Source organism: Actinia tenebrosa, unplaced genomic scaffold, assembly GCF_029948245.1.
Source record: "Actinia tenebrosa isolate PJP-AT-01 unplaced genomic scaffold, QUT_ActTen_1.0 PGA_scaffold9__36_contigs__length_13948895, whole genome shotgun sequence".
NCBI classification, from domain to species: domain Eukaryota; kingdom Metazoa; phylum Cnidaria; class Anthozoa; order Actiniaria; family Actiniidae; genus Actinia; species Actinia tenebrosa.
This window is the reverse complement of record NW_028292586.1, coordinates 10549904-10576559: the sequence shown is the minus strand read 5'-3', so window position 1 is coordinate 10576559 and position 26656 is coordinate 10549904. Positions and strand designations below refer to the sequence as shown.

Below are 26656 nucleotides of genomic sequence, written 5' to 3'. Positions count from 1 at the left end.
TGTACTTCCGCAGTTGCTCCACGTCGTCTATGGGCAGTGCAAGTCCGAGGAGTTTGGTGGCAAGTCGGATAGCGGAGTCTGCTACGGCCTCCGTGGTCTTACTTGCAAGGGCAGCCTCGTACCTCTTATGGAACTTCTTGACTTCCTCTTCTGACAGCTTATTTACCTGCTCATGGGTGAGTTCCTTGCCTATCATTTCTTTGCACTTCCCAGATGACACCAGGATGTTAAGTTGTTCCTTAAGGTTACTTTCATCTAGCTGTGTGGGGACTTCTATCAACTGCTCAATCTCCATATATGTTAGGAGTTAAAGATCGCAGATCTTTATGGAATACGGAAACCTCAAAGAAAAGATCATTTTGGAATGTTGGTGCGTCTTTAAGTGCCGCATGTATTCGTGCAACTGTTCCTTGGATATCTCGCCACCGTAGTCGCTTAAGATGGTTTCCAGGTCAGATCGGCTCGGAGTATAAAATACTACGAGAGATCCTATGTTTACCCTAAAAGGCTTGGAGACACTGGTAAGCTGCTGCGAGAGCAACCAAACGCTGATATTGTCGTGTCTGCCGCTGAAAGCAAGCTTTACTAACTCGGAGGTGCGTCTTTTTACGTCGTCCCCGCAGGCGATGTCATCCAGTATGAGGAGTGTCTGAGTATTCTTGGGGAATTGTTTATGCCAAAACTTAAGATGGCTGGATAACTCGTTAGGGTCTAAGATATCCACAAAGAAGTCGTCATCTTTTGCGCCTACGCCCGTCCAGGTGCGGTTATTCACGTAGGTGGGGCATAATAGCACGATATAGTCGAAACGGTATCTAAAGGGTCCTAATAGCTGCTCTACCACAAACTGGGTCTTTCCGCAGCCGGTGGGTCCTACTATCAGAGCGTTACAAGGCATGTGATCTGGGTTCATTTATATCCCTTCTTTCGAAGGGAACTTGTTCCCTGATATTTTAGAAAATCACAGGGATTTTCACTAAGGTAATTTATTGCCTGAAATATATGGAGCCCGTGGAAGCAGTCAAAGCAATGGTTAACGTTGTCAAAAGGAAATCAGACCTGGAGAGGACGGTCGAAATGCAAAGGGAGGAGATAGACCGGCTGAATGAACGCGTAAAGGAGCTATATGAGGAAATGTGCGGCCTAAAGCGCGCAGAACGGTTTGGCGCTTTGATAATGATGGCAACGTGGGCCAAGGAATCCGTAAAGGATTTCATGCGCTACCCCATGTAAAAGGGTCAATAATGTTGCGTAGAGGTTAAGATATTTGTTAAGAGGGGACGCAAACCAATTCAAAAAAGTGCCTCAGGATGTTGCGTAGAGGTTAAGGAATTTGTTAAGAAGGGCTGCAAACTATTTCAAAAAGTGCCTCAGGATGTTAAATAGAGGTTAAGATATTTGTTAATATATATGAACTGCTTGATGTGTAAGAAGGTGTTTAGCACCAAACAAAGACTCCAATACCACGTTGGACATGGAGTTTGCACGAAGAAGCCCATTGAGAAGACCTGCAAAAACTGTAACAAGGAGTTCAGCTCCCTTCAGAAGTTACAGCAACACGTAAGGAAATAAGTTTGTTATAAGACAAAACGATGTGGTTTCTGTGACAAGGTCCTTAGCAGCCGCCAACGTCTTCAGACGCATAAGAAAGTGCATAAGGAAGCATATCAAGTCCTTTCAGAGAAGTACGATTTGGAAGGGGTGGATTGTTACCAATGCGGCGATCTTATGAGTTGTTGTGAGCACAAAGATGATTACCTAAGGAATAGAATAGACTACTTTATGAAGGAGTAGTTGCTGATCTGGCGATAATCTACCGTCACCCTTAGGGGTTTTTAACTCAATGCAGAAGCCTCGGTAGTGCACGTGCGCATTTAACAGTAGTAAGTCAGCTTGACCTCGTTGGTAACCCTTTTGCCAGCACTTTATGCGCTTGCCGTCGCTGTCCTGCAATTCTCCTAAGCCTGGCGCTATGAGCATCTGAGGGTAAAACCTGCGAATGTAGTTAACCACCTTCTTATGTAGGTCAAATTCGTTTTCTATCTTAAATACCAACTTATTTGGGGTGTCAAAGCGCTTTTCTATTTCGTATTTACCGGTCTTTCTTAGTGCGGGTAGCACTTCCTCAAATACCCAATCTTGTAATTCCACGGCTTTAGGTAGCTTGGAGCTAAATATCAGCTGATACAAATCAGGCTCTGATATAAATAAGGAACGTGGGTGCATAGTAGAAGCATAACGATTCGTTATGTTCATCTCGCCCAGCCTTTTCTTGTTCTTATCTGAGACGTGGTCGCTAATAGCCTTAGCCGTGTTCTCGTAATCTATCGCAGCAGCCACCTCCTTTGCTTTAAAGTAGAGGGAATTGCCTTGCACTATGCATTGCAGTTTGGTGTTGTTGTTTTCGAAGACGTGTAACATGGTATATCTAAGAAATATTTTAATTTTTTTATGGTAACTGAGGCACTGAAGTTATCAATAGGCGACGCTTTTCAATTGGTTCCTTTCTACACTCAGTTGCGCGTCAGACACCACGAAGATGTACGCGTTTATCTTATCGCCGTCGCCCGCACTGGTGTTCTTTGTGCGCTTGATCTCCCAGGTAATGCCGTCTTGGGTGTTGACCAGCCGCAGACCCTGACCGTGCATGGTTTCATCGTTGATGGTGCGCATATCGATCCATAACGCGTATTTATCCTTAAAGAATTCCTCAGGGCTAATTTGGTCGCCAAACTTATGCATTGCCTCCCTGTACACGTCTGCGGGCTTTATCCCCTGGGAGTAAACCTTGTTGGGTACTCCGTTAATATTTACCCCCACGTTAGTAATGTTGGGGTTGTGAAAGGCTTCGGAGTTGCGCTTACCGGCCTCATAGGGCTTAGCAAACACCAGCATTAACCCCGTGAGACTTCTTCGGGGGAGGTTGATGCTTTGGTTGATAACCTCGTCCGTCTTATCCAGGAAGCTGAACGTCTTATACATCACTACGTGGTCGTAAAGGAATGCCTTTCCGGCGCTATATTCCATGCCAGCGCTACGGGCCAGCTCTTTGCTGCATACCGTTTCGTACTGCAGCTCTAAGTTAGTGATAGAATAGGGATCAACAGCCCCGCTAATTGCGGTGTCCATTCCTCCTATGACATTCGTAGTGTCCGCCAAGGTTACTTCAAACTGTAACTCGGATAACTGTCTGGGGTAATACACACCATGGTTCGTAATCACTTCAAAGTCCAAAGGGATAACGTACTTGCTACCATAAGCGGTCTTTACCCTTGTTGCGTCTGCTACTGCGGTTGCTCCGCTGAAGTCCGTAGTCGCCGGGTTGGTGTCGCTGCGAAGCTTACGTAGGATAACACTACCAATTCTCTGCTCTATCTTTTGTGCACGGTCAAAGGCTGTTAGCCACAGATCCTTATACGTGGTGTACAAATCGTACCTATTTAAGTCTAAGAGGGATTCCCCGGCAAACTTGATTCTCATCTTAGAGACGAGGTTCCTGCCCACGTTATTGACGGTATAGCGCTTGTCCTTGGTGCTGGGCTGCACCGCTAGGTCAAACCTTAACGCCAGGGTACCAGGAACCAATACTAGGTTATCCGTTAGGCGGGGCACGCCTACGTACAAGGTTTCTCCTGGTTTTGCGCTGCTGGGCGTGAGTGTGACCCGGTGAAAGGTTCGTTCTGCCTTTAGTCCCCCAACCTGCTTAGGTAATACGTTGGGGTTTAACTTTGAGCTTATCATATATAATGGAAGTAGAAGGAACGGATTACCGAAGAAGGTCAAGTCGATATTAATGATGAAGAATTTGATGAATGGACTAAAAACGCGGAGGCAAAGCCTTTGCTTTACGACATGGCCTTGGCAAGCAAGTATGGCAGTAGGTGGAGAAGCTTCAAGGCAGCCTTGAATCGCATGTGGCAATCAAAAAACCGCGGCCCCGTTCCTGAGTACTTGGAACTTCAAAACATAAATGAGGAACCCGAACAAGAAACCGTAGAGTGGGCAACGCAAGAGCTAACGCAGCGCTATTCCCGCTTTGAGGTCGATGACATAAAGCTTACGGAGCGCGACGGCAAAGTCCTCATAAGCGTCCAAGACCTGAGATTCCCCGACAAAAACCGCTGGACAAGGCCGCAACCCCTTTTCGACGAAAATGGTGTCGTTAGGGGTGACGTGGCGAGATTAAAAGGCTTTCAACTAGCTACCCGAAGTGCGTTAGAAAGGTTGGCAACCCTGAATGAGAGGGTTGCGTTAGAAAAACGTGTTGAGGAGCTGCAAGAAACGTTGGAGGAAAGGGAAGCAGAATACATGAAACAAAACCGACTACTTCTCGATGCTCAAAGAAGAGAAGTCAACGACAAGAATCAGCGAATGATAGAAATGAGGGAACGAACAGACAATGCCCTACGCGATAGAGACCGAGCCCAAAAGGCCTTCAATCTTGCCCTGCAAGACCTGGATATGAGCAAGGAAGAAGCCAAAAACTTGCATGTCACCATAGCCAGCTCTTTGGAGGAACGGCGGCAGTTGGTTGCCGAAATCAACACCAAAGAAGAGCAAATCAGGCAAATGAGCCAGGCTATTGAAGACCTGGAGGGGCAAATAGAGCGGCAGCAGGAGGTAATCAACGACCAGGCTCGTCCCGAAGAGGAAAGGGAAGCAGCTCAAAAGGAAGTAGAAACCCTTCAGGTACGCCTTGCGGAATTACAGACACAAAAGGAAAACCTGGAAAAGGAGTTGGGGCTTACCACCAAGGAAAAGGTAAAAAGAGCTCTGGTGAAGTATGGTATTCCGCTGGCATTCGCAGTTGCCATTTCGAGCGTAGTAGGAGTTATCTTGTCCGCGCTTAAGGCTACGGGCGCAGGCGTAAAGAAATTAGGCAATGGACTGACAGACTTAGGGAAAAAAATGGCAGCCGGCTTGCCTGGGCTGCTTGGTAGCGTTCTTGGCCTGGCACTTAGAGCCGGCGGTGAACTGTTGAAGTTCGTGGGGAATAACATTTGGATCCTGGTCGTCGCTATTGGAGTGGTACTCCTGAATAAGATGAGGGGTTAATCTTATCCTTGTGTATTACTGGTGGCTTGTCGTCGGGCATCCAGGGTGTTCTCGACTGGGGATAAGTAAAGATAGTATTCGCGCCGCCTTGATAATTTGGTATTAGAGGTATAGCAGTCATAGGTGCTAATAGGCTTATGATTCCAAATAGCATCAGTCGGGGGATTTTTTGACGGGGCGGCATTTATTTGAACGCGACTGAGAAACCGAGATGGATCTCAGGAGTGAGCATCACTGGGGCGAACTTGAAGCTTCGCATATTGGCAGTTGGCTATCATATGAAACGTTACCGGTGTTAAGTCTTCTCCGCTTGTCGGGTTGGGCTCCGAAGAAAAGTGAGCCGGATGCCTATTGCTATCTTTTTTTCTGTAAGGCAGCAATGGGCGGTTGGCCTCATCAATGATCCTAAACCCGGCATTACACGAATACCCCGTCGAAATGCTAATAGTGCACATGATCAATCCTAATCCCCCAACCTCCACCCACAATCCAGTGTCATGCCATTCGTCGTTTACATAGTCCTTCTCCTCCAAATAATAAAGAAACCAATCTTCCTTCGCGTGCGGATTCATATATTTCAAGGATCAAAGATCCTCCTAAAGGCTCACCACCGTAAGAGTGCTAATGGTTGCATGGTTATAAGCTGTATCTCTTTGATTTTCTATGCTATTTACGCAAACGCGTATTTACGCGTATCTGCAGCTTTACCTTCCCATGGCAATCTGCAACCATGTGAAAAGTCCAAACGGAATGATTTTCAATACTACCGGGGTTGGGCTCTACGGAGAAATGCGCAGGCTCCCTGTTGTTTGTCTTATTTCTCATAGGCTGCAGTATGCCGTTGTCATCCAGGAACCTAAAGCCCACGTTGGCATGGCTGTCCGTACCAATGCAAATGCTGCATATTATCAGCTTCTTTTCAGAGTAGTTCAAGTCTACGGACATCCCCGTGACATCAACCCAAGCCGCCTGGGTGTATTTTTTCTCGCCTGTGTAAGTCGTATAGACACAATCTACTCCAGCTACGTAGGGGTTGTTCATCGCCATATATAATAGCTCACACCAATGCTTGCGGTGGCTAAGCCGGCCTTTAGTAAGTTATGGTCATATTCCTCGGGTATCGTAGGCAAAACCTTCTTTAATGGTTTCTTAACTACGGGTAGCTTCGTTTCGTGTGACTTTTTTGGCTTCTCTACGAAGTGAGGAATGCCCTTGGTCATGTCAGAGTTCACGTCATTCACCCCAAACGTCATATCCTTAGTAGCTCGCTGCAGCTTGTTGTTATAACCCACGACGGAATTGGCGTTGATAACCAAATTACTTGGCATTAACCAACAACCAGGACTCGAGGCATAATCTAGCCGCACTTTAGATTGCTGCACCGCAAGTTGATACCTTTGAACTGACTTAGAGATCTCATTCTCAATAACAGCGCTTTCGAAGAGGACAAGGAATACTTGTTGCGTTTGCCTGTGACGCACCACTGGCATCTACGATGGGGCTGCGAGTGCTAAGCTGTGCTCCTAGAATGCAGTAGACAAAGGCTTCGATGCTGCGGTTAATTCTTGCGAGATTCTTTAGACCAATGCCCTTTGCGGCAAAGAAAGGCGCCCAAGGATACTTCTCTTTGCTCTGAATGAAGTAAATTAGATTACCCTTTGTTCCACTGCCTCCTAAGTCCGAAAATTCGTAAGAGCTAGGATATCCCATGCCCGGCATTTCTATGCTGGCACCAACATACGAAGCATAGGTGTAAGTCTCTCCTAAACCATGGGCGGCACCCTCTTTGTTGCGAAAATCAGGGTTGGTAAGCTTAAACTCATTCTTTAATCGCTCCCATGCGACTTTGTCATATTTGTTATCCTTTGGGTTAAAGACAGTGTCACCAGGAAGCGGCGCTCCTATCTCAAACAATATCCTACGAATAGTAAAAGCAACGTGGAATCTTAGGAAAGGAATATGGAACATGTCCGCAGCTATGCCACATCCTTTAGTAGCAGCCCAGACAGCAAAGTTTAACTGCTGCGGCCAATACCGCATGTTGGGACCTGATAACCATTCTCTGGATTCTTTCCCTGAGTTATGTTTCATGGCAGTTTCTCTAAAGATGTCTCTGACTTTTGTCTTAAACCTCGCAGGAGCCTACGGGAATCTCCAAAGAGGTAACCATCTTAGCAAAGTCATCTGCTCCACCTTTGTTGTCGTAAAATTGGTAATTCTGGGTGGTCACTAATAGATTCTTTGGGAAGTTTGGCTCCTTTTCTACCGTCTTACTATATTCAAGGTGGCCGGGTGGTAAAATCTTAGGATGCTCGGCGGTCAGCCTTTGGCTCCAAGTCCGCATTACTGTACATTCTTTCGCCGTTGAAGTAAATCCCATCGGGTCTTCTTTCGAACTTACTAGGGTCTGCATGTGGAAACATCTTCCTAAATGCTCTCCAGTTGGCATAATCCCTGTTGTCATGATGTGGCTGCTCCTCAATATCATTCCCAAAAGCGCCGTACATTAGTATATATAATGGATGTTATACCATCAGCACCTCCACTTTATCCTGAACTTCCTAAGGAACCTAACGAACTAAACGCTGAAAACTTTCGTCTGAATAAAGCAAACTCAATCCTGGCTTACTTGGAAGGGCAGACAAAACACTACGAAAAAGTCCGAAAAAAGTACGTCAGAGCCGGAGTACGCTACATAAGATTTCGATAACTTCAGGATCCATATCTGTTGTGTTAACAGGCTCCGGCGTTGCTACTTCGCTTACTGGGCCGGGAATAATCGTTGGAGTTCCTTTGGCCGGCGTTGGGGCAGCCTGTGGTATCATTTCGGCTGTTGCTACGGGCATTACGAAACAGTTGTCAAGCAAAATATCCAAGCACGACACGACAATAGCTCTGTCAAGGGCTAAAGTAAATACAATTACCGATCTTGTCTCAAAGGCTTTGCGTGACAGAAAGATAGACGACGTAGAATTTTCGCTTATCTTAGCTGAAGAGGAAAAGTACGAGAAATTAAAGTCGGACATAAGGAACAAAAAAACAGTCGTAAAAGATCTTTCCGAGGAATCTCGCAAAAAGATCTACCAAGAAGCGAAAGAGAAGCTTCAAAGAAAACTCGCTCAGTAAACATCTGCTTTGAAAAGAGCGTGACAGGATTCTATTTAAATATTGAACGTCAGTCTGGAAATTACGCGTAACCAACGTCTTATGGCATAAGATTTATGCTAATTACTCATCTTATGGCATAAGATTTATGCTAATTACTCATCTTATGGCATAAGATTTATGCTATTCGCTCATCTTCTTGGAATCCATCCTAACAGGGGGTGGTTGGGGTCTATTTTGTAAAATATTTCGTAGATTACGTCAGGGTAATAAGGAATATCCTTATTCAACCGACAAAACATCCACTTGGCTTTTGTCATATCAGAAACCTCAGGAATAGGGTCGCCGGTAATTTCAGACAAAAGATAGGGAATAGCTTTGTAATATTTCCCTAGTTTTAATGTTTTCAGCGTTTTCCGTAGACTTTGTGGGGTTGGCTCTTCTAAGTGGTCTATGATTTTCTTCTTTACTTCGTTGTCTAAATATACCGGTTGTAAACCCTGGATATGACTCATCCAATCCCTAATGTATTTTATTCTCTTATAAGGTGTTTTCTTACGACCTCCATTGGCGTAATACTGCTCTCTGGTGGCATTTGGTACGGCATTGCGAATGTTCTTACCACACTCGTAACACTGCGCTGATGTGTCATCTTCTATTTGCATTTTCTTACCACAACAAACATACTTATTTGGCTTAGTAGGTACAAACTTGGGTCTCAAGCACTTTACACAAAAGTTATAAACAAACTCTTTACATTCATGCATATATAGAACAAATATTTTGACTTTTTAGTAATACAGGGCACGGGTAACCCCCGCCAGCCTTCCTTTGAATTTCACACTTCATAATATATGTTAGCATATTTAATGGCATTCGTTGGTGGCTTCTTTATTTCATTGGGTATTCACGGTCTCAAATGGGTCGTGGATGGCGGGAAGATCCCGTAATCTCTTGGTGGAATAACCCCGGGCCACGTTGCTCTCAAAACCCTGAATGAAACCGGGGCGTATGCTTTTAAGGCGGGTCATTTCGGGGTGGCGTGTGAGTTGGGACCCCCAACCCCTATACTACTGCTAAATATGTTAGAGATCCATGGATCAAAATTAGTCAACTACTTAATGTTGATAAACACCAAGCTAAGAAATCTACACAAGACAGAAAAGTTCTAAAAGGACTACTACATCAGAACTTTGGCTCCGTGTAGACTATATAGTCCCTGCTGATCAACTTATAGTTGGAAATAGCGGAATGACACTGATACTGATACTGAGTAGAATTATGTTCATGAAGTAAAAAAGATACATATATTAAAATGTTCTGATCTAAATGTACACAAACTTTCAATGCATCAATAATGGTTTACATTGCAACAATTTAAAACGGTTCGTAGGCTGCTCTTTAAAACAGTAACAAACAATATGATACATCTGAATGAAAATATAACTCTTTTCTTTTTTTCTTCTTTCTTTTCTTTTAACACAGACATTGCATTCATCAATGAAGTGAAGCAAGTCAAAATATAGTCCTAATATATTTATAGTTCCTAGAAACAAAGGAACAAAAAAACTATTTTTTTTAGGAAAAAGTCATTCATCCTTGCAACTCAGGCATTCTAGAATGATATGCCATTCATGCATTTACACTTTTCCAAAATACGCATTGACAAATGCATAGTCAAACATTTCAAACAGAACTTCTTCACTTGGAAGGTGGTACTCTAAAGTTGGCCTTCGTAGGTGCAAAGTGTTTGCACATGTATTTGCAAATGGAACAAAGTTCCAGGCTTTGTCTCCACTTGCCTCAGGAAACTCAATGGCTGGTGATGCACCAAACCCTAATAGTGGCTCTTCGTCTGCTCCTGTAACGAACTGAAGCACATGATTGAGAGTTTCATTTCCCCTTCGACCACTTGCTGCTTTACGGCAATATTTATTAAATGCAGCATAAACACTGCTTTCATCTTTTCTGGCATTAGAACCTTCCTCTGAAAACTTTGGACTTAACACGTGTAGTAACTTTTTTCTAGTAAGCACAGCTGCTGGAGATGGACGAAAGAGTTGGAGAAATATTGGTATAACACTGCCAATCTGATAAAGACCCACCCTTGCAAACCCTTTCCGAAGGTTTTCAATGCATTTGGATGGTTTACTTGCATTGAATAGTTCCTGCAGGAGCTCTTCTGAAAGGAATCTTGGAATCGACCCATTTTGTAGAACACTAAGTGCCATTAGTAATCCTACATTTTCATAGTCTTTTGACAAGTGCTCCTTTAAGCCATTATCAAAATACTTGGTCTTGATTTCCTGCAAACATAGCCTAAAAAATTCCCGTCTCGGGCCACCTGAATCTTGTGCACTTTCACCATAGAAGGATACCTCAAGTGTCAGCCTAGGATTCTCAAGTTCTTGGACTTCTTCTAGAGCACTATCAAGAACATTGTACCTGAAAACAAATAAAATTGTAAGACACAAGCCTTGACCTTTGGATATCTGAGCCCCTGAATGAAAAATCATACCTGTCAATGTTAATAAAATTGGTTTCTCCTTCCAAACTTTCAGAAGCTCTTTGGATGTCAAGATCCCTTCCAACATTGAAGGAGGATTGAGCACATCTTAGTACTTCCACAGGATCAGTGATGCCTTTCTCGTAAATATACTGTATACATAATGTAATAACTGATTGGAACTCAGAATCTACAGTTGTAGGTGATTGGGTTGGGATTGCTGCTTCCACTACTGACGATGTGTTTGGCACTGGTGTCCCTGGTTTAGTAGCGGACAATGCAGAATTGTTGGTGGTAGGTAAGGAGGTCACTTCATGCACCACTGAGGATTCATTTGAATCAGCCTTTTCTGCTGTAACCTTACTTCCAGAAGGTTCATCACATTTTTCTGGGTCCACTGTTGATAACTCTGTTGATACAAACAAATATTATCCAGTCAATATTCTGAATCACATTAAATCAGAAGGCCATGCATTTTTACTACAGAATAAGGCTGTATACAGGCATGTGTTTAACAATAAAATCATATTGTGTCATGCAATTTTGTAATCATATATAATTATGATTTCAGACCATAAATCTTAACGAAATATGGCCACCAACGAGTTTTAGAAATAAAACCCAATTTCAAAAATAACCACTAACATACTTAATTAAGCCCTATGTGCCACCTGGGCACGAGGTCGGCACGAGGTGGACAGGTACGTACTTAAAATATGAATATGAATTTAGGAAAGGTATGATAATGAAGTGGTGGTCATAATTCGTTAAGGTCAATGTTGCACTCCATTCAGTTCAATAATTGTCATCATTTTTATTGCACATTGTGCCTGGCACATTACAGTAAGAAAATATAAAAAACATGAAAAATGCTTTAAGTTTCAATGCTTCCGTTGCTTTTATTAACCAAAATACCTTTAATCCTCATTTTCTTGCTTTTCAAAAACTGAAGTTTTAAAAATTAAGTCGTCATCTTCTTCCTCACCATCATCATCTGTTAGCTCATATACCTGTAGACACAAAATTGAAATTCTAAATAAAAGGAATATAAATAAAGTAACATTTCAATATTACAGTCAAAGCAGGTCATGTATACCCCGATTTTTACCCCAATAATACATTGTTACAAATGATATCCATACATAGACACATACACAGGAAGCCTGTCACCAAAAGCAACTGCTTTTTGCATATAGAATATCCTTTGATTGTTTAATCCAATCAATCAGTAATGGAATGTTTTGAATATTCGTTTATATAGTATCAAACAGAATGCATTCTTGAAGTAAATAATGGCTCAAATAATCATATATTTTTCGAATAAATAATGCCTTCTTGGGGGTACTCTTGGCCTGGTATGACTGTAATTATTCTGCCTAAATCAATATTTACCTCAGTTTCAGTTTTTCTCTTCTTGGATAACTGGAGGCCTGGTATATCTAGGAAGGTCTTACTGGGTCTTATATAAATTGGCCTATCTTTAAGTATTTTCTGCAGCAAGAATGCAGACAACTGTTGCCCAGGTGCTAGATTGGGAGGCAGCAGCTTTGAATGGACTGGCATTAATATCTCAATATCATCAAATTCACCAAGTTTTGATGGAAAAAGGCTCTTCAGGTAATCGCAAAGTGGCAAGTAGTCTAAGTCCTTGCTGAAAGTCGCCCCAGACACAATATGGTTGTTTTCAGATAGAAAAATTCGAACGCCTTGGCGGGGAACTTTGTCTTCATTCGGACCAGCAAGCAAAATAACGTCCTTTACATAAGTGCCACTTGCTTTTTTTGTGCTGGTTTTTACTTGCTTTCGTTTTCGGCCTTTCATAAAATTATAGGCAAGCTGGGAACAGTAGAACTGCTTGTACCGCCGCCAGAGACAGTATTAGCGTTGCTTGTTGATGCAGTAGGCTGAGAATTTTGGCCTCTGAACGACCTCAAAATCTCTTGATGTACTGTGGCATCAGATACATTTGTCTCATTGCTCTTTTCATTCGCTTTCTCAAGCTCTTTACTCAGGGTATTTATATTTTCTAATATTTTTCGAATCGTTGGATTCATGTCAAAACTCCGTATGCCTCGTGTATGCCAATTCTAGAACGTACCACGTTTCAAAATGGCGCACATCAGCTTGCAAAGAACTATGGATGCTAGACCACAGGAAACCCGTAAAAAGTATTTTGGGTTCCCTGTGGATAGAGAAAACTCGTCGAGAAACAGAGAAATCTCGTCGAGAAACAGAGGAAATCTCGTCTTGAAACAGAGAAATCTCATCGAGTTCTCGTCGACTTTTTGTCAAGAAACTAAAACTAAAAATATTTCTCGACATACTTGGTATGGAACTTGAAAGTACAATTAAGAAACTCAATCTATGGTGTGCATAATTCAATATCTAGTATGACCATTTGAACAAGGTGGTGAAAACTGAAAGGCTTTTGGCAGTAACGGCATTCCATAGCTCGGCAAAGAATTTATATGCCTTCTTCGTATTGTCGCAACCAGACACTTTCTTGGAAGTCTTCTACTTCACCAAAATTAAGGTTTGGGAGCCCCAATGAATCAGCAGAACCTGTGTGGTAAAGAGAAATAACCTAGTCGTTATATCGACCATCGCTTGTGCACAAGGGAACGCGACAGTAGGAACTAATGCTCGTTTATCACGAATATCGGTCTCAATATCTGGATGTAAGGCCTAAAAGTAAACTTATATTTATTACTTATATTCCCGACATAAAATCTGAAAGATCTAGCCATTTATATACATACAATCATTCAAAGTTTGGAAATATTTACCTTGCTCGACGACCGCCATGATTCGCGCTATCCAAGTTTGAACTCGGTTCGTTTAGAGCTTGAAATATCGCTTTTAAATCACGAAACTTCGCGGGTAACCAAAAGAAAAGTCAGAAAAACACTAAAGCTATAATGTGTAGGAAATATTTTAAGATCGACTTTCTACAAGAGAAGAAAACGGCTTTTGAATTGTTGAAGGCCAGTCACGCTTTGTTGGTTGTCAAAGAATGTCTGGTTAGCTTGCAATCCAGCATGGCGTTGCTATGCGTGAACCGGTCACGTGTCAATCTGTTGCAAAAGGCCTATTCATCCACTTGAAGCAAATTAAATATTGAAACAGCCAGCAGAACTACATCAGCATCATTTGATCTCACCATAACTCGTCGGTGTCCACATGCACTGGCGTCCATGACATGAATCATCAGTCGAGTGTTCGCTTCTTCATGAGTGCATGGTGCAAGCTATACTCAGGAATCCTCCGCGGCAAATGGGTTGTTAAATTCCTTAAACTCAAATAACACCCAATCAAAGGAATATGGTAGAAATGAAATCTCAGGGTCGCGTGACAACAGACGGACTAATGCGTTTATTGAGCGCCTTTTTTTTCTTTTTCATTTCCTTTTGGCTTATCGTTATCTGTTCAGAAAAAAAATACTCAAAGCGTACATTTAGAAGGCATAAATAAAGTTTTTTTTTCTTCTAAATGTTGAAATTAAGAGTGTTGTCATTCTCAAATTTACAATTTTCTTTTTGTGGAATTGTTTTTGCACCCATATAAATTTTGAATCATGAATACCAGATTTGTGTGCCAGATCTAAAGTTGTGCAGGAGGGTCGAGGGTGAGATTCAATCACCACGGTTTTCAGGTAAAATGTTACAGTTATTGTATCCCAATCCAAGTATTTTATATTCCCTCCCATTCCCAGGATGTGGCCAAGTATGAAAGATGCACATTTCATATACCATGCTTATCTTCCATTTTGTATTGCTACGGGATATGTAAGAAAAAAAAGTAATTAATAATTAAATAATCCTTGCCGTCTTGTAGCGCCAGTCACTCTTGGTTAGTACTGCATAGGCTCACGTCACATGGCAGATATGGAAGAAGTTTTATAGTACTTCACTGTAACTTAGAATATGAATTCTCAAGAATTCCAGAGACTTCTTATATCAGATCTCTTGTCATGGTAATATTCTCAAAATTTCCAAGCTTTTGTCAATGATGAAGATGTGAAATGTCATTAGTTTGAATATTCATGCATTCCAGTAAAAGTATGGGGAATTGGAAAGAGTTTTTATTGTCAAAGTTGCACATTCTTTACCATTGGTATTTGTGAATATTTAGACACATGCTAAGCCTGAGCAAATGAGTCTGTAATCAAGGAACACAGCGGTATTATAAGAATTCGAAAATGGTCTATTCTGTACACTGGATAACTCTTATTAGGTGGATAACTTTATCCAACCTTCATACAACTTGCTCCGGAGTAAAGTCAATTATCAAACCTGTGAAATAAAAATTACTTTTTAAGGTGTGATTCAGTAATCAAATAGACACAAAAGAAATTAACAATGGAATTAGGGTCTGCTAAGGTGTATTATAGTCTAATATTTTGTGTCTAATGCTTGGTTTTAATTTTTTTGTTTTAACTTGACTGTTGGCTGTTAAACTAAGGGATAGCAAGAAAACAAGAAACTTGAACCATTTAAAATATGAATAAATTGAATTATCATTTAATGTGGAAATTGACCAATTCAAGTTCATAACCATTAAGGATTTAACTCATACATGTAGGCTATGATGTGAAGTTTATATTGGCATTTAGTTTGAGATTTGATTTAAAATATAAGCGGAGCACTATACTTAAGAAAGAATGATAAGCCATCGAGTTGATTTTTCATGGCTTGGCTGACGTCACTTCCGTCTGTATGTGACTCCAATCACATTAGGTGTACCAAATAAATGTTGTACAGTCTTAAACTCAACTATTTATTCACTCAAGAGTTTACCCTGTTACAGCAGTAGAAGTAATCTTAGTTGTAGACAAAATAGTAGTTGTTTTTCAGACCGTACGAATCCATCCGTATGGATATAAAGAAATACTGAGAATAAACAACAATATTGAGTCCTGCAAACTCTACTCGCACGAGTTCAAAAATTCACTTATACTAGACCCGAACGTGATGTCACGTAACCTTTTATATCACGTGCACCGGATCCGGATATGACTCGGTAGCCACACCGTACGTCCGTCCGTCCGTGTACACAACACAGGAATCCCGCTTAATGTCAAAGCAAATCCACTCACAAATGCGGCTCTCAAATGCACAGAAAAAAATCGCTTTAGGACAAGTTATAGACCAAAAACAATTTAAAAAAAAGTTTCTCGTATTCAAAGATGGATCAAGAAGTGTTCTTCAAGAATTCAGGTGTGTGTTTTTTAGCAAACAATCGTATATATACTTTTTTTGACAAGCATTTTTCTCGACGAATCGACAAATCAAAGACTTTCCTCAAAACTTTTAATATTAATTTCTATAGATAAGCTTAATTTACTTTAATGCTGGATGAAACATAACACTAAGAGCATATTACAACATATATTCGTTCTTTATTTAGCTTTGTAAATCTTTAACAATTCGGTTGTTTTTAACCAACTATCGTATGTTTTTTGTTCAAGAAAAATGCCGCTTTGTTCGCCTCCTATTGCGGGGTCCCATCGGCAAAACAAAGAAGACTTTCATCCAATAATTTTTTATCTTTCTACAGATAATTTATTTAATTATTGAATGAAATATGAATTTACACCAAATATTCAATTGTTTATTTAGCTCTTCGAGCAAGTATGATTATAAAAATGAGCTTAAATTTGTGTTGTTGAGAGATTTTATTATATAGACCAAGACTTTCACTTTAAAAAGCTAAAAAATATTCAAAAACGCCAATTTACTGACAAGAAATTCGTCATTTTGTATTTTGCATTGCCTTTTGCATTATTTTCTATTTTGTCTCAGTTGTTCTTGTCAAGTTTAACTGAATATAAACTTCATCTCGTTCTGTAAAAGACGTAATGCTTAAGAGGCTGTGTCCCTAAGAATCACCAGGCCAAATTGGATGGGGTCTCAGATTTCTTTCAAGCTTTATGTACAGAAAGCCTTTCCTACTGGTAGTATTAAAATGCATTTTATTTTGAATGTCGTCACAAATTCGCTAAGTTCAAGGGGGTCAAGTTTCGGGCAAAAATTAAGTCTTTGGATACCTTCTGGTAACGTAATTTGAATGAAATTTGAGGCTTTGTATCTCTTTTAAAAATGCGCACAAAATTAAATCCTTTTACATGCTGTTAGATACACATCTGAGGAATAACCTGACATATTAAAAGCTTCAAGAAGAAGTATTTTATTTGGAGAAAATTTACACTACCTTTGCACTATATTTGACATTTCGTGACGAGCAAAATTATGACAAAAGATAAAAATTCAAATCTCAAGAGTGGATTGCTCTATAACTCTAGTATTTTTATCGTGATACAAGTAAACATTGATCTTTCATAAAATGTAAAAATATTTTGCGGCCAGCATGTTTTAGGCATATTGTGACTCCGCCAAATCTAAGCATTTTACGAGTTGTCAAATTGAAAATGAAAATCGAATGTTGTTACATCCCTCAAATTTCTACTCTCTATTGACATAGACCCAAGATAGGATATTTTAAACGTATTTCTTTGAACACATTCCACAAGTGGGCTCAGAAAAATATTTTTTATCGTTCATTTGTGGTTGGTTTTGTAAGACATATGTATGTCGAATTAGCCATGAATTAATAGAAAACGATGCGAACGCTTATTTCAAATGATTGAAGACAAATTTCCACTTGTAAGATCAATAAATCAATAAAGATATACTACTTTAGTTTTAATTGCATTGAATTTCCAGGAAAGAGCTGTAAATTTAGCAATAGAGAGCATAAATACAACAAATTGAACAGACCTTTGATTGACACAGTTATTCACATCAGCTTTGCACGATCGGTAAAACAACGTGATTCTACAAGCAACCATCAAGACGAGTCTTCAATTCCTCCAACACCAAACATCATACAGAGCCAGTGGCTTTGTTTGTAGTCTTAGAAATGAGGCCGCTGATCAGCAAAATATATAAGGTCCAAGTCCAGTCGCTGTACCCTCTCCTTTGCAATACATAAATAAACAGACCTATGAATAAATATATACATAAAAATAATAAAAAATGAAATATTTAATAACTAGGTAAGTAAATAAGTAGGTTAGTAAGTAAGATAGCAAATAAATGATTTGATGAATAGATTTTAAAAATGAATGAATAAATAAATAAATGAATAAACAAAACAAAACAAAAACTAAGAAACAAATATAAAAATAAATAACTCTCAGACAGACAGACTGAAAGTTGACAGACTGAATGAATGGGTGGATGGATGGATGGATGGATGGATGGATGGATGGATGGATGAAGAGTTATAAATAAAATTAAAACATGCTCACAATTTTACCATAATATTATTAATTATTGGTTGCAGGTACATTCAGACAACTGAGTTGAAAGCTTTTCAAGAATTGTCATCTTGATATTCCGAGACTTGATTTGTATTTCAAGCTCAGTGCAAATTTGTTTCAGCAATTTGACGTTGAATTTTTTTAGTTCTTGGCGATGATGGGATGCTGTAATGCCATTTCACTCTCTATGATGTTCTTTAATTCATCTCTTTCATCATTGTCCTCCATCTCTTCTATCTCATCATCATCAAGACTAACATCATTGTCTTGGTCTATAGCACCCTGTATTTCTTGAAGGTTAGCTTGTTTTCTTCTGGCTGCAGTTATTCTTGAGAAAAATCTCTTAATTTGAGATTTAGTAAGCCAATCTTCTCTGGTAAATCTTCTTTTTCCGTATATAAGCCTTGCTTTTCGCATTTCCTTTGCAACATTCTGGGGGGCGCATTTGTTTCCTGTTTTCTCTCCCAGATCGTACTTAGCAAGGAGATAATCTTTGACATATTCGGAAAATCGTTTATTGCTTCTCATTTTATGGAGCGCCCAGCCTTGTGACAAAGTAGGATGTCCACGACTTTGAGGTATTTGGGCGTTTGTCGGCACCTGATTAGTGGAGTCTTCAAGGGTTAGTTGTGAAAATCTGGAAATCCAATCTAGCTTCAATTGGTCATATAGACCTACATCTTTACGCATTATGTGTTCCCCAAACTGTATGTGTAGCTCAAGATCGTCGAGTGTTGTAAATACTGCATAGCAATCAACTTCAGGACACTGATAGGAACAATTTTCTGTTGGCGCATTTGTACACTGTTTCAAAACTCGAATAGATATAGGATTAAAGAATTCTTGCCCATCTGCTACTTTGAGGAGTGTTAGACCTTGCGGTGTACTTTGCCACTTCTTGTAAGGAATCAATTTGCCATTACCTATTGAATAAGCCTTTCCAAACCCGTATCCCTTTGTCTTCAAAAGCGAAATTGTGAAAGCTACTGAAACCATCCAATTTGTTTACTTCTAGGTTGTTTGCTTGCACATTGACAATATTTACTGAAGCAGATGTACCTTTGACAGGACGTTGTTTCAAGGCGTTTCTCATTTCAGCAGCTGTTGTAATATCACTGCCTTCGTTGCAAAACTTTCTTATGGATGCCTTCATTGGGCATAGAATGCGATCACATAAATCCTTCCCGTGCTGTGGTTCAGAATAGTCATAGCGCTCAACTTTGATTTGAACACGCTCACCAACATCTTTCAATGCAGATATAATAGAATTGTTGTGGTAGCACCCAGCTTCATCGGAACGGAGATAAACTTTCTCAATGGATGGATTTTCAGCTTTGAGAGTTTTCAAGAGGTTTTCGATTATCGAAGTAACTGTAAACCAATCTTGAGTGCAAGAGTCGAACAAGTGCGCATATGTAGTAATTTCGGCTTTACTAGAAACCACATTCATGGTTACAACAGAGCTAATGTGCCAGTTTAAACCTCTCTTACCGTACCATTCCGATTGCTTCTCTCGGTACTTTACTTGCGTGAATTTCATCGCCCAGTCAATTAAGATAGCAGCTGTAGTTGGACTGACTAGTTTGAAGAAGTCTTGCTTCGCACGATCTTGATTCTCAGACCTGAGTATGTGCGCTTTCCAATCTTCAATACAAGTTTGAGAAGCGTACACATCGTACAAAAGATCACCACGAGTTTCACTATCATTTTGTACAGTTTCGTTACACTTGCACTCAATATCTTACATTCTTACATTCTTTAGTTGTTCACAATTATTGCAGACAGTGTTGTGCGTATCATGGCACGTTTTACTAAAATCATTATCTCCACTATCACTTAATGCAAATATATGACAATGATCAGGGCAAGTACTGTTTTCTCTGCTGTGTACCTTATATTCGGTTTTGAGATATCGCTTCCTATCTTTAAGAAGATTTTTTGTAGATTTAGCCCATTCTGTTGGAGCTCCATTTTTTTCTAAATCATTAACAATTGATTCTAAAGTATCAAAAGCGGCTGCTCCATCAGCAGCCGTGTTGTCAAGCCCCTGAAGTGATTTGCGCTGTGAGGACTTCCTAACTTCCAAGATTCTGTAAAGAGTTCGTCGACTCAAGGGATGAAATTGTTCTTCTTCACAAAAATGCAAGTATTGTGTGATCATTGTTGACCTAGTCACTGTTCGCACTACGTTTGGCATAGTGAACTGTTCCCCACTTTCCAGTTCCAATTTACTAACACCAAAGGCAACATCTTGGTAAAAATAAGGGCGGTTAATGAAGTCTAGAAAGTGGTCTACCTTTACCATGTCTATACGCACTCGATGTTTAGTAGATTTCTCAATAGCAATGCCTGGACCACTGCTTCTGGCATGTTCTTTAGCCTTTCGTACTCGATATTGAGTAATCTTTTCATAATTGTCATTCATTGCTTTGAGAGTTTTCATGGGATACAAATCAACGTAAATGCTGAGTATTTGTGTTTTCAGAGATTTAGAGGGAGCATTTTTATATGCACACATTAGAGTTTGTAGTTCATGGGAGATAGGGCTTTTCGTCTTGTTCTAATTCAGTGTATAGGGACTTGAGCAGCTCGTGCTTAGCCTGAGGAGCAATAACTTCACATACCATTTCACAAGCATTCTTGACTGCATTTACACATTGCATTCGTTGTTTTTGAGTTGTTTCGTTCCACGGTGATTTTACTCTTGATTTTAAAGGTGTAAACTCTCCTGAATTTGGAAGCAAGTCTGAAAGGGTAGTGAAGCATTCATTGACTGTAGTGAGACATTGATCATCCTGGGTAGTTTGGTAAGGAGTATCTGGTAGCCATTCTAACTCTTTGAGATTTGGTGGGGATAAAAAGGTACATTTAAGGGCTTCGTTTGCGACTTGCTTAGCTGATCTACAAATGTTAGAGCAATGTAATATGTTACTTGTGCAGTTATTCAATAAAGAATATCCGGTATCTACCAAATATTTTTCATGTTTCTTAGCTTTGTGATACTACGTGTTACCTTTCAAGATGTTTAGAATCAAGAGAGCGTGAATCCTCGATTTACTCATGTGATGATTGTGCCTCTACTATCAAACTCTTCAGCTTCTTACGACAAGGACAACAAATAGCTATAACATGAAGATACATAGAACTGTGACTTCAGAACCTTATTAAGACGTGACGGAAGATCAGTCATAATAAATAAGAACAACTGAACAGTAGATTATATTGCTAATCAGGGCCGTATCCAAGATTTGTCATTGGGAGGTCACAGTAAACCAAATTGTCACTATGACGTCATATGAGATACTGCATCAACGGTCACATATTTTTATCTGACACCCCTGAACCCCCCTAAATACGTTCTTTTTTGTTACTTCTCCTTAAACTATTTATTTGTAGCACACACTTAACATATCTATTTGTTATCTATTTTTTTTACATATTTTGTGAGTTAACTTTTTATATTCATTTTTCTCATAGATCGTTTCTTTTTCTTGTAATAGGCCTTTTGCAGCTAGAGATCACGTGCTTGGATACCGCATAGCCACGCCATACTGGAGAGCAAGCTCTCCAGTAAACAACAGAGATCTAAAGGTCATACAAGCGTGCTTTCAAACAAAGAATTATAGTTAATACGAGCCCAAGAGCATTCCGTTTCTAGATATTCAGTTAATACAACTCGAACTTGTCTGTAAAGTGAGGGTTCTAAGTGGAATTCGTCGCGGTTTGGAGTGGAGTTCGTCGCTTTTGCGGCCGGCTTCGTCGTCGGAGTAGAAACAAAATGGCTGCTAACGAAGGTATGTCTGAAAAAAACTATCTTTTAAACAAACTAATCGGCGGCTTTTTATGATAAAAAACGAAGAAGTTAACTTCATACTAAAGAGGGTTTAAATGGAAAGAGAAATTCGAGTCCATACCACTGCTATGATTGATATTTTTACTTAAACTTTTGGGTCTTTTTTGTTTGTTTACACCAGCCGAAAACTCTTCACAAGATATAAGTTCCCTGCCTGAGTTAACCTTTGCGTTCGTGGAAAATTACGCAAAAGACAAGTCTGGTTGTAAGAGTACTTCTAAAGCTTACAAGTTTTTTGCCGAGCCTGGATATTTACATGATATTAAAGGTAAATTACCCATTGGTTGTTTGAATTATTGTATACCTCTGATATAGCTTCTTGAGTTCACTCTCTTATTGTATTCGCTTTGTTCTTTTGTTAATAGTTGCCTATGATTTGGATTCTGCGGTAATTAAAGGCCCGATGCTACCGCTCAATGAAAAAGAGCGAGCCTCCACATATACTCCAAGTTAAAATCAAGTTGACCGACTGCTCAGCTTCTGGGAGATGCTCATGTGTAGCTGGCATAGGTGGATACTGCCATCATGTAGTTGGTCTTCTTTACTACATTGCCCACTGCAAACAGCTTGGTCTCCGCTCTGTCCCTGACTCCTTAACATGTACTAGCATGCCCCAAAAATGTTGACGCGCGTGCACGCCTCGATTTCAATATTACAAAATCGAAACTCTAGGGTAGGGTAAGAAGGTTTTCGCGTGGTTGCTATAGCCACCGCGAATTTAAAGAACAAGAGCGGGATATTTAAATTTTTGTTTTTATCACAAACATTTTCCAAAAAAAAATGTAAAAATCATGTAGAAAAACCCAAGATGACAAAAACTCACCTAGGAAGAAAAAGAAAAAAGTTCTGGCAGAAAAAAAGCAAAGATGAACAGCCACGTAAAATTAGAAAAATCAAAAATACTAGTAGCGATAATCGCGATAAAAACAAAAATATGCCACCTGTACCTTTGAAACCGTGTCCAAAAGGAATATCAAGTGTTTTATTCAACAATCTCTCTACGTGGTTTAAAGAAAATAAGCAAGTTCTCACACCTGAGGAATTTTCCCTAAGTATACTATTTGAATACGAACCCAATAAAACCATTGTTTTCGACACGCTAATCGATTGACGTACTACGTAAAAGTGACAACAAATATACAAAAAAAGTTTCTTCGTTTTGCAGCAAATATTCGCATTGGCTCTTTCCTCGACTAATACTAGAATAGAAGCTCTTGATACGATTCCCAGTGTTTTAGCTCCAGAAGAAAGGATTTACTTGGCATATCTTCTGGGAAGAACCCAAAAAACACATGAAGACAGTTCGTGCCAGGTCAACCTAGGAGAGCTGAGAAAAAGAAAACATTCCCCAAGATGAAGACCCGTGTGAGAGAACTTTTGGTAAGATTAAATAATAATAATAAGTATAATGAAATAAATGAGCATGTGATGTACCGAATCGAAAAAAAAAAAAAAAAATGGTTTGATATTCTTTTTAATATTCAAAGAGCAACTTGGAAATTCTATCTCCAAACTTCACACCTTTTCCGTGAGGAACGATCGCAAGTTTAAGTCGATAGAAGATCTTCGCCGACTCTGTGGAGATGCAAATCTTGAAGGGCTTTGGTCAGGATGCAAGGTTCTTTCGATGTCTAAAAATGCAAGATCCGATAAGAGAGTGAACCTTGCCGAGACCAGAGCCTACCATCTCATAGCTACGTTGTTAACTAACCACTGTTTGTGAAGTTCTTGGCTTTCTTTTCCAACCGGAATGCGATGAAACAGCAGCTCTTTGTGATATCTTGAATCACCATTACACTGAGGGACACAGCAGTGGTAGCAAGATTTCTTTTTAGGCTTCGAAGTGGAAGAAAACTGTATCTCATCGTGAGACTGAGTTTGTTCATTCGTTGAATCACCTAGCCGTAGAAAAGACCCAAAAGTTTAAGTAAAAATATCAATCATAGCAATGGTATGGACTCGAATTTCTCTTTCCATTTAAACCCTCTTTAGTATGAAGTTAACTTCTTCGTTTTTTATCATAAAAAGCCGCCGATTAGTTTGTTTAAAAGATAGTTTTTTTCAGACATACCTTCGTTAGCAGCCATTTTGTTTCTACTCCGACGACGAAGCCGGCCGCAAAAGCGACGAACTCCACTCCAAACCGCGACGAATTCCACTTAGAAACCCTCACTTTACAGACAAGTTCGAGTTGTATTAACTGAATATCTAGAAACGGAATGCTCTTGGGCTCGTATTAACTATAATTCTTTGTTTGAAAGCACGCTTGTATGACCTTTAGATCTCTGTTGTTTACTGGAGAGCTTGCTCTCCAGTATGGCGTTGCTATGCGGTATCCAAGCACGTGATCTCTAGCTGCAAAAGGCCTATTTATCATGGGTTTCCTGTTTTAAGCCTTTTATATGGTTTTTCAGGGGACCATGTATCAATCAATATACATGCTTTGGATAATGGACAATGCTAGTCATAATGTATAGTATTGTGTCACAGGCCCATAGGCTTTGGGGAGGGGGTTGATTTACACACACGGACAAGGTCCGGTATCACCGGACCTGGTATTCTTATTAATGATGCTGTCAAATCGCTTGTTCGTAAACGGAAAAAAAAATTAAATGCGTGTCAAACCGGTCAAATTTTCAATTAAATAGCTCTCAATATTGCATGTATGTTGGGGTTTCTGTGAAGCAGCATCATCTTTTAGCGTTAAAATAAATTACGAAAAGTCCCCAAAATGTAATCCCCCCACCGTTTTAAAGGCAGCCTACGGGCCTGTGTCAAAAACATATTGCATGAAGTTGATTTGTACCTGATCCTATTTGTACAGTTATTCCGTAAAGCTTTAGCGCCCACCTAGCAAGCTCCAGAGTAACTACATCTCTTCCAGATAGGACTATAATATTTCCATCATGATTTGGCATGTTACAAGACCTTTTATGAGGTCGCCAAAATTTGCCGAGAATATATCGGTGGTGTGGACAAATCCACCAGGTTGAAACCTGATCAGCCAGTTCGTCGAATTTTCCGCATCTTGCTAGTATAAGTTCATATTCAGTCAATTCTTCCTGAGAGAGGTGATATGTAAGAAGATGTCGTTTTATATCATCAGCACATTCAGTCAAACTAACTAAATGTGACAAACCTCGCGATTCGCCGCAGTTTTCATCACCAATAAAGCAAACTTCCATTACTTCACTTTGCAATTGAAACAATTTTAAAACACCTGCATTTGAGACAGCTCATTCATTTTGCTGGTTAGCGGCCTCATTTCTAAGACTACAAACAAAGCCACTGGCTCTGCATGATGTTTGGTGTTAACAGACCGCTTCTTTGCTCTAATGCAACACTTATGCTACAAAAATCATACTTAACTACAAAGTAATGCTTGGGACAATCGTTGGGAGAGGAATTGAAGACTCGTCTTGATGGTTGCTTGTAGAATCACGTTGTTTTACCGATCGTGCAAAGCTGATGTGAATAACTGTGTCAATCAAAGGTCTGTTCAATTTGTTGTATTTATGCTCTCTATTGCTAAATTTACAGCTCTTTCCTGGAAATTCAATGCAATTAAAACTAAAGTAGTATATCTTTATTGATTTATTGATCTTACAAGTTGAAATTTGTCTTCAATCATTTGAAATAAGCGTTCGCATCGTTTTCTATTAATTCATGGCTAATTCAACATACATATGTCTTACAAAACCAACCACAAATGAACGATAAAAAATATTTTTCTGAGCCCACTTGTGGAATGTGTTCAAAGAAATACGTTTAAAATATCCTATCTTGGGTCTATGTCAATAGAGAGTAGAAATTTGAGGGTATCCGATTATTTCGCCTACGCATCATTTCGCCTACCGAAGTTCGCCTACGCTTTATTCGTTTCGCCTACCAAAGTTTACTTAGCTATAATTACACTGTTTCTTTTCGATTTCCGAATAAATGTTTGTTTGTTCACACTATCTTTAGGAGGGGTTTTAATGAAATATTATGAGAGAAACATAAGAGAACGTCGAGAATGACTACAAGACTTCGTGACAACAAACCCGTGACTAACAACAGTGTACTTCGATCGACAACTCGTGCTCGTCAAACCATTAGATTTTCGAATAAATCTTTGTTCCCTCACCAAAATCTTTATCAAAAACACGAATATCTTATCTTTAGGAGGGGTTTTAATGAAATATTATGAGAGAAACATAAGAGAACGTCGAGAATGACTACAAGACTTCGTGACAACAAACCCGTGACTAACAACAGTGTACTTCGATCGACAACTCGTGCTCGTCAAACCATTAGATTTTCGAATAAATCTTTGTTCCCTCACCAAAATCTTTATCAAAAACACGAATATCTTATCTTTAGGAAGGTTTTTAATGAAATATCTAGGAGAGAAACATAAGAGAACGTCGCGAATGACTACAAGACAGACGCGAACGTCTTATTGTTTGTGAGAACAATCCTGTAAGACTCGTTAAAGGTGTGACTCAACCTCTGCTTGATTTCAATAGGCAGATTTCAATGCGTTGTTAACCTATTGTCGGCCATTCACTCAGCTCCTATCCATAAATGCCTTCGTCAAATCCGGCGACAACGCAAAACAGCTTCCCCTGGTTTTTGTTGTTATGTCGGGAAAGAAGAAGAAGGATTACAAAAAGGTATATCAGATTGTGAAACACAAACATGACAAATATCGTCAATGATTGACTCGAACTAAACATATTTCTTTTTTTATTGTAGGTTTTACAAGAAATTATCGGCCTTTTGCCACAGGAGCCATCTGTACGAAAAGTTACACTAGATTTTGAAAAAGCAGTAT

At 39.7% G+C, this 26656-nt stretch overlaps 1 protein-coding gene and 1 long non-coding RNA gene across 2 annotated transcripts; both read right to left on the bottom strand.

Moving 5' to 3' along the window:
• Window positions 1-9743: 9743 nt before the first annotated feature.
• LOC148904793 (uncharacterized) lies at window positions 9744-13471 on the bottom strand. The gene is made up of 6 exons (XM_089024512.1): window positions 13453-13471; window positions 13139-13228; window positions 12059-12480; window positions 11652-11676; window positions 10679-11075; window positions 9744-10605 (listed from the first exon to the last, which is right to left on the bottom strand). Exons 1-6 carry the CDS (start codon window positions 13469-13471, stop codon window positions 9801-9803), a joined length of 1758 nt encoding a protein of 585 aa, XP_088880638.1. The 3' UTR covers window positions 9744-9800.
• Window positions 13472-23177: 9706 nt separating this feature from the next.
• LOC148904792 (uncharacterized) lies at window positions 23178-23939 on the bottom strand. Its single transcript, XR_016118878.1, has 2 exons — window positions 23912-23939; window positions 23178-23738 (listed from the first exon to the last, which is right to left on the bottom strand). It is a non-coding gene; the product is annotated as an uncharacterized LOC148904792 (long non-coding RNA).
• Between the last annotated feature and the right edge of the window lie 2717 nt (window positions 23940-26656).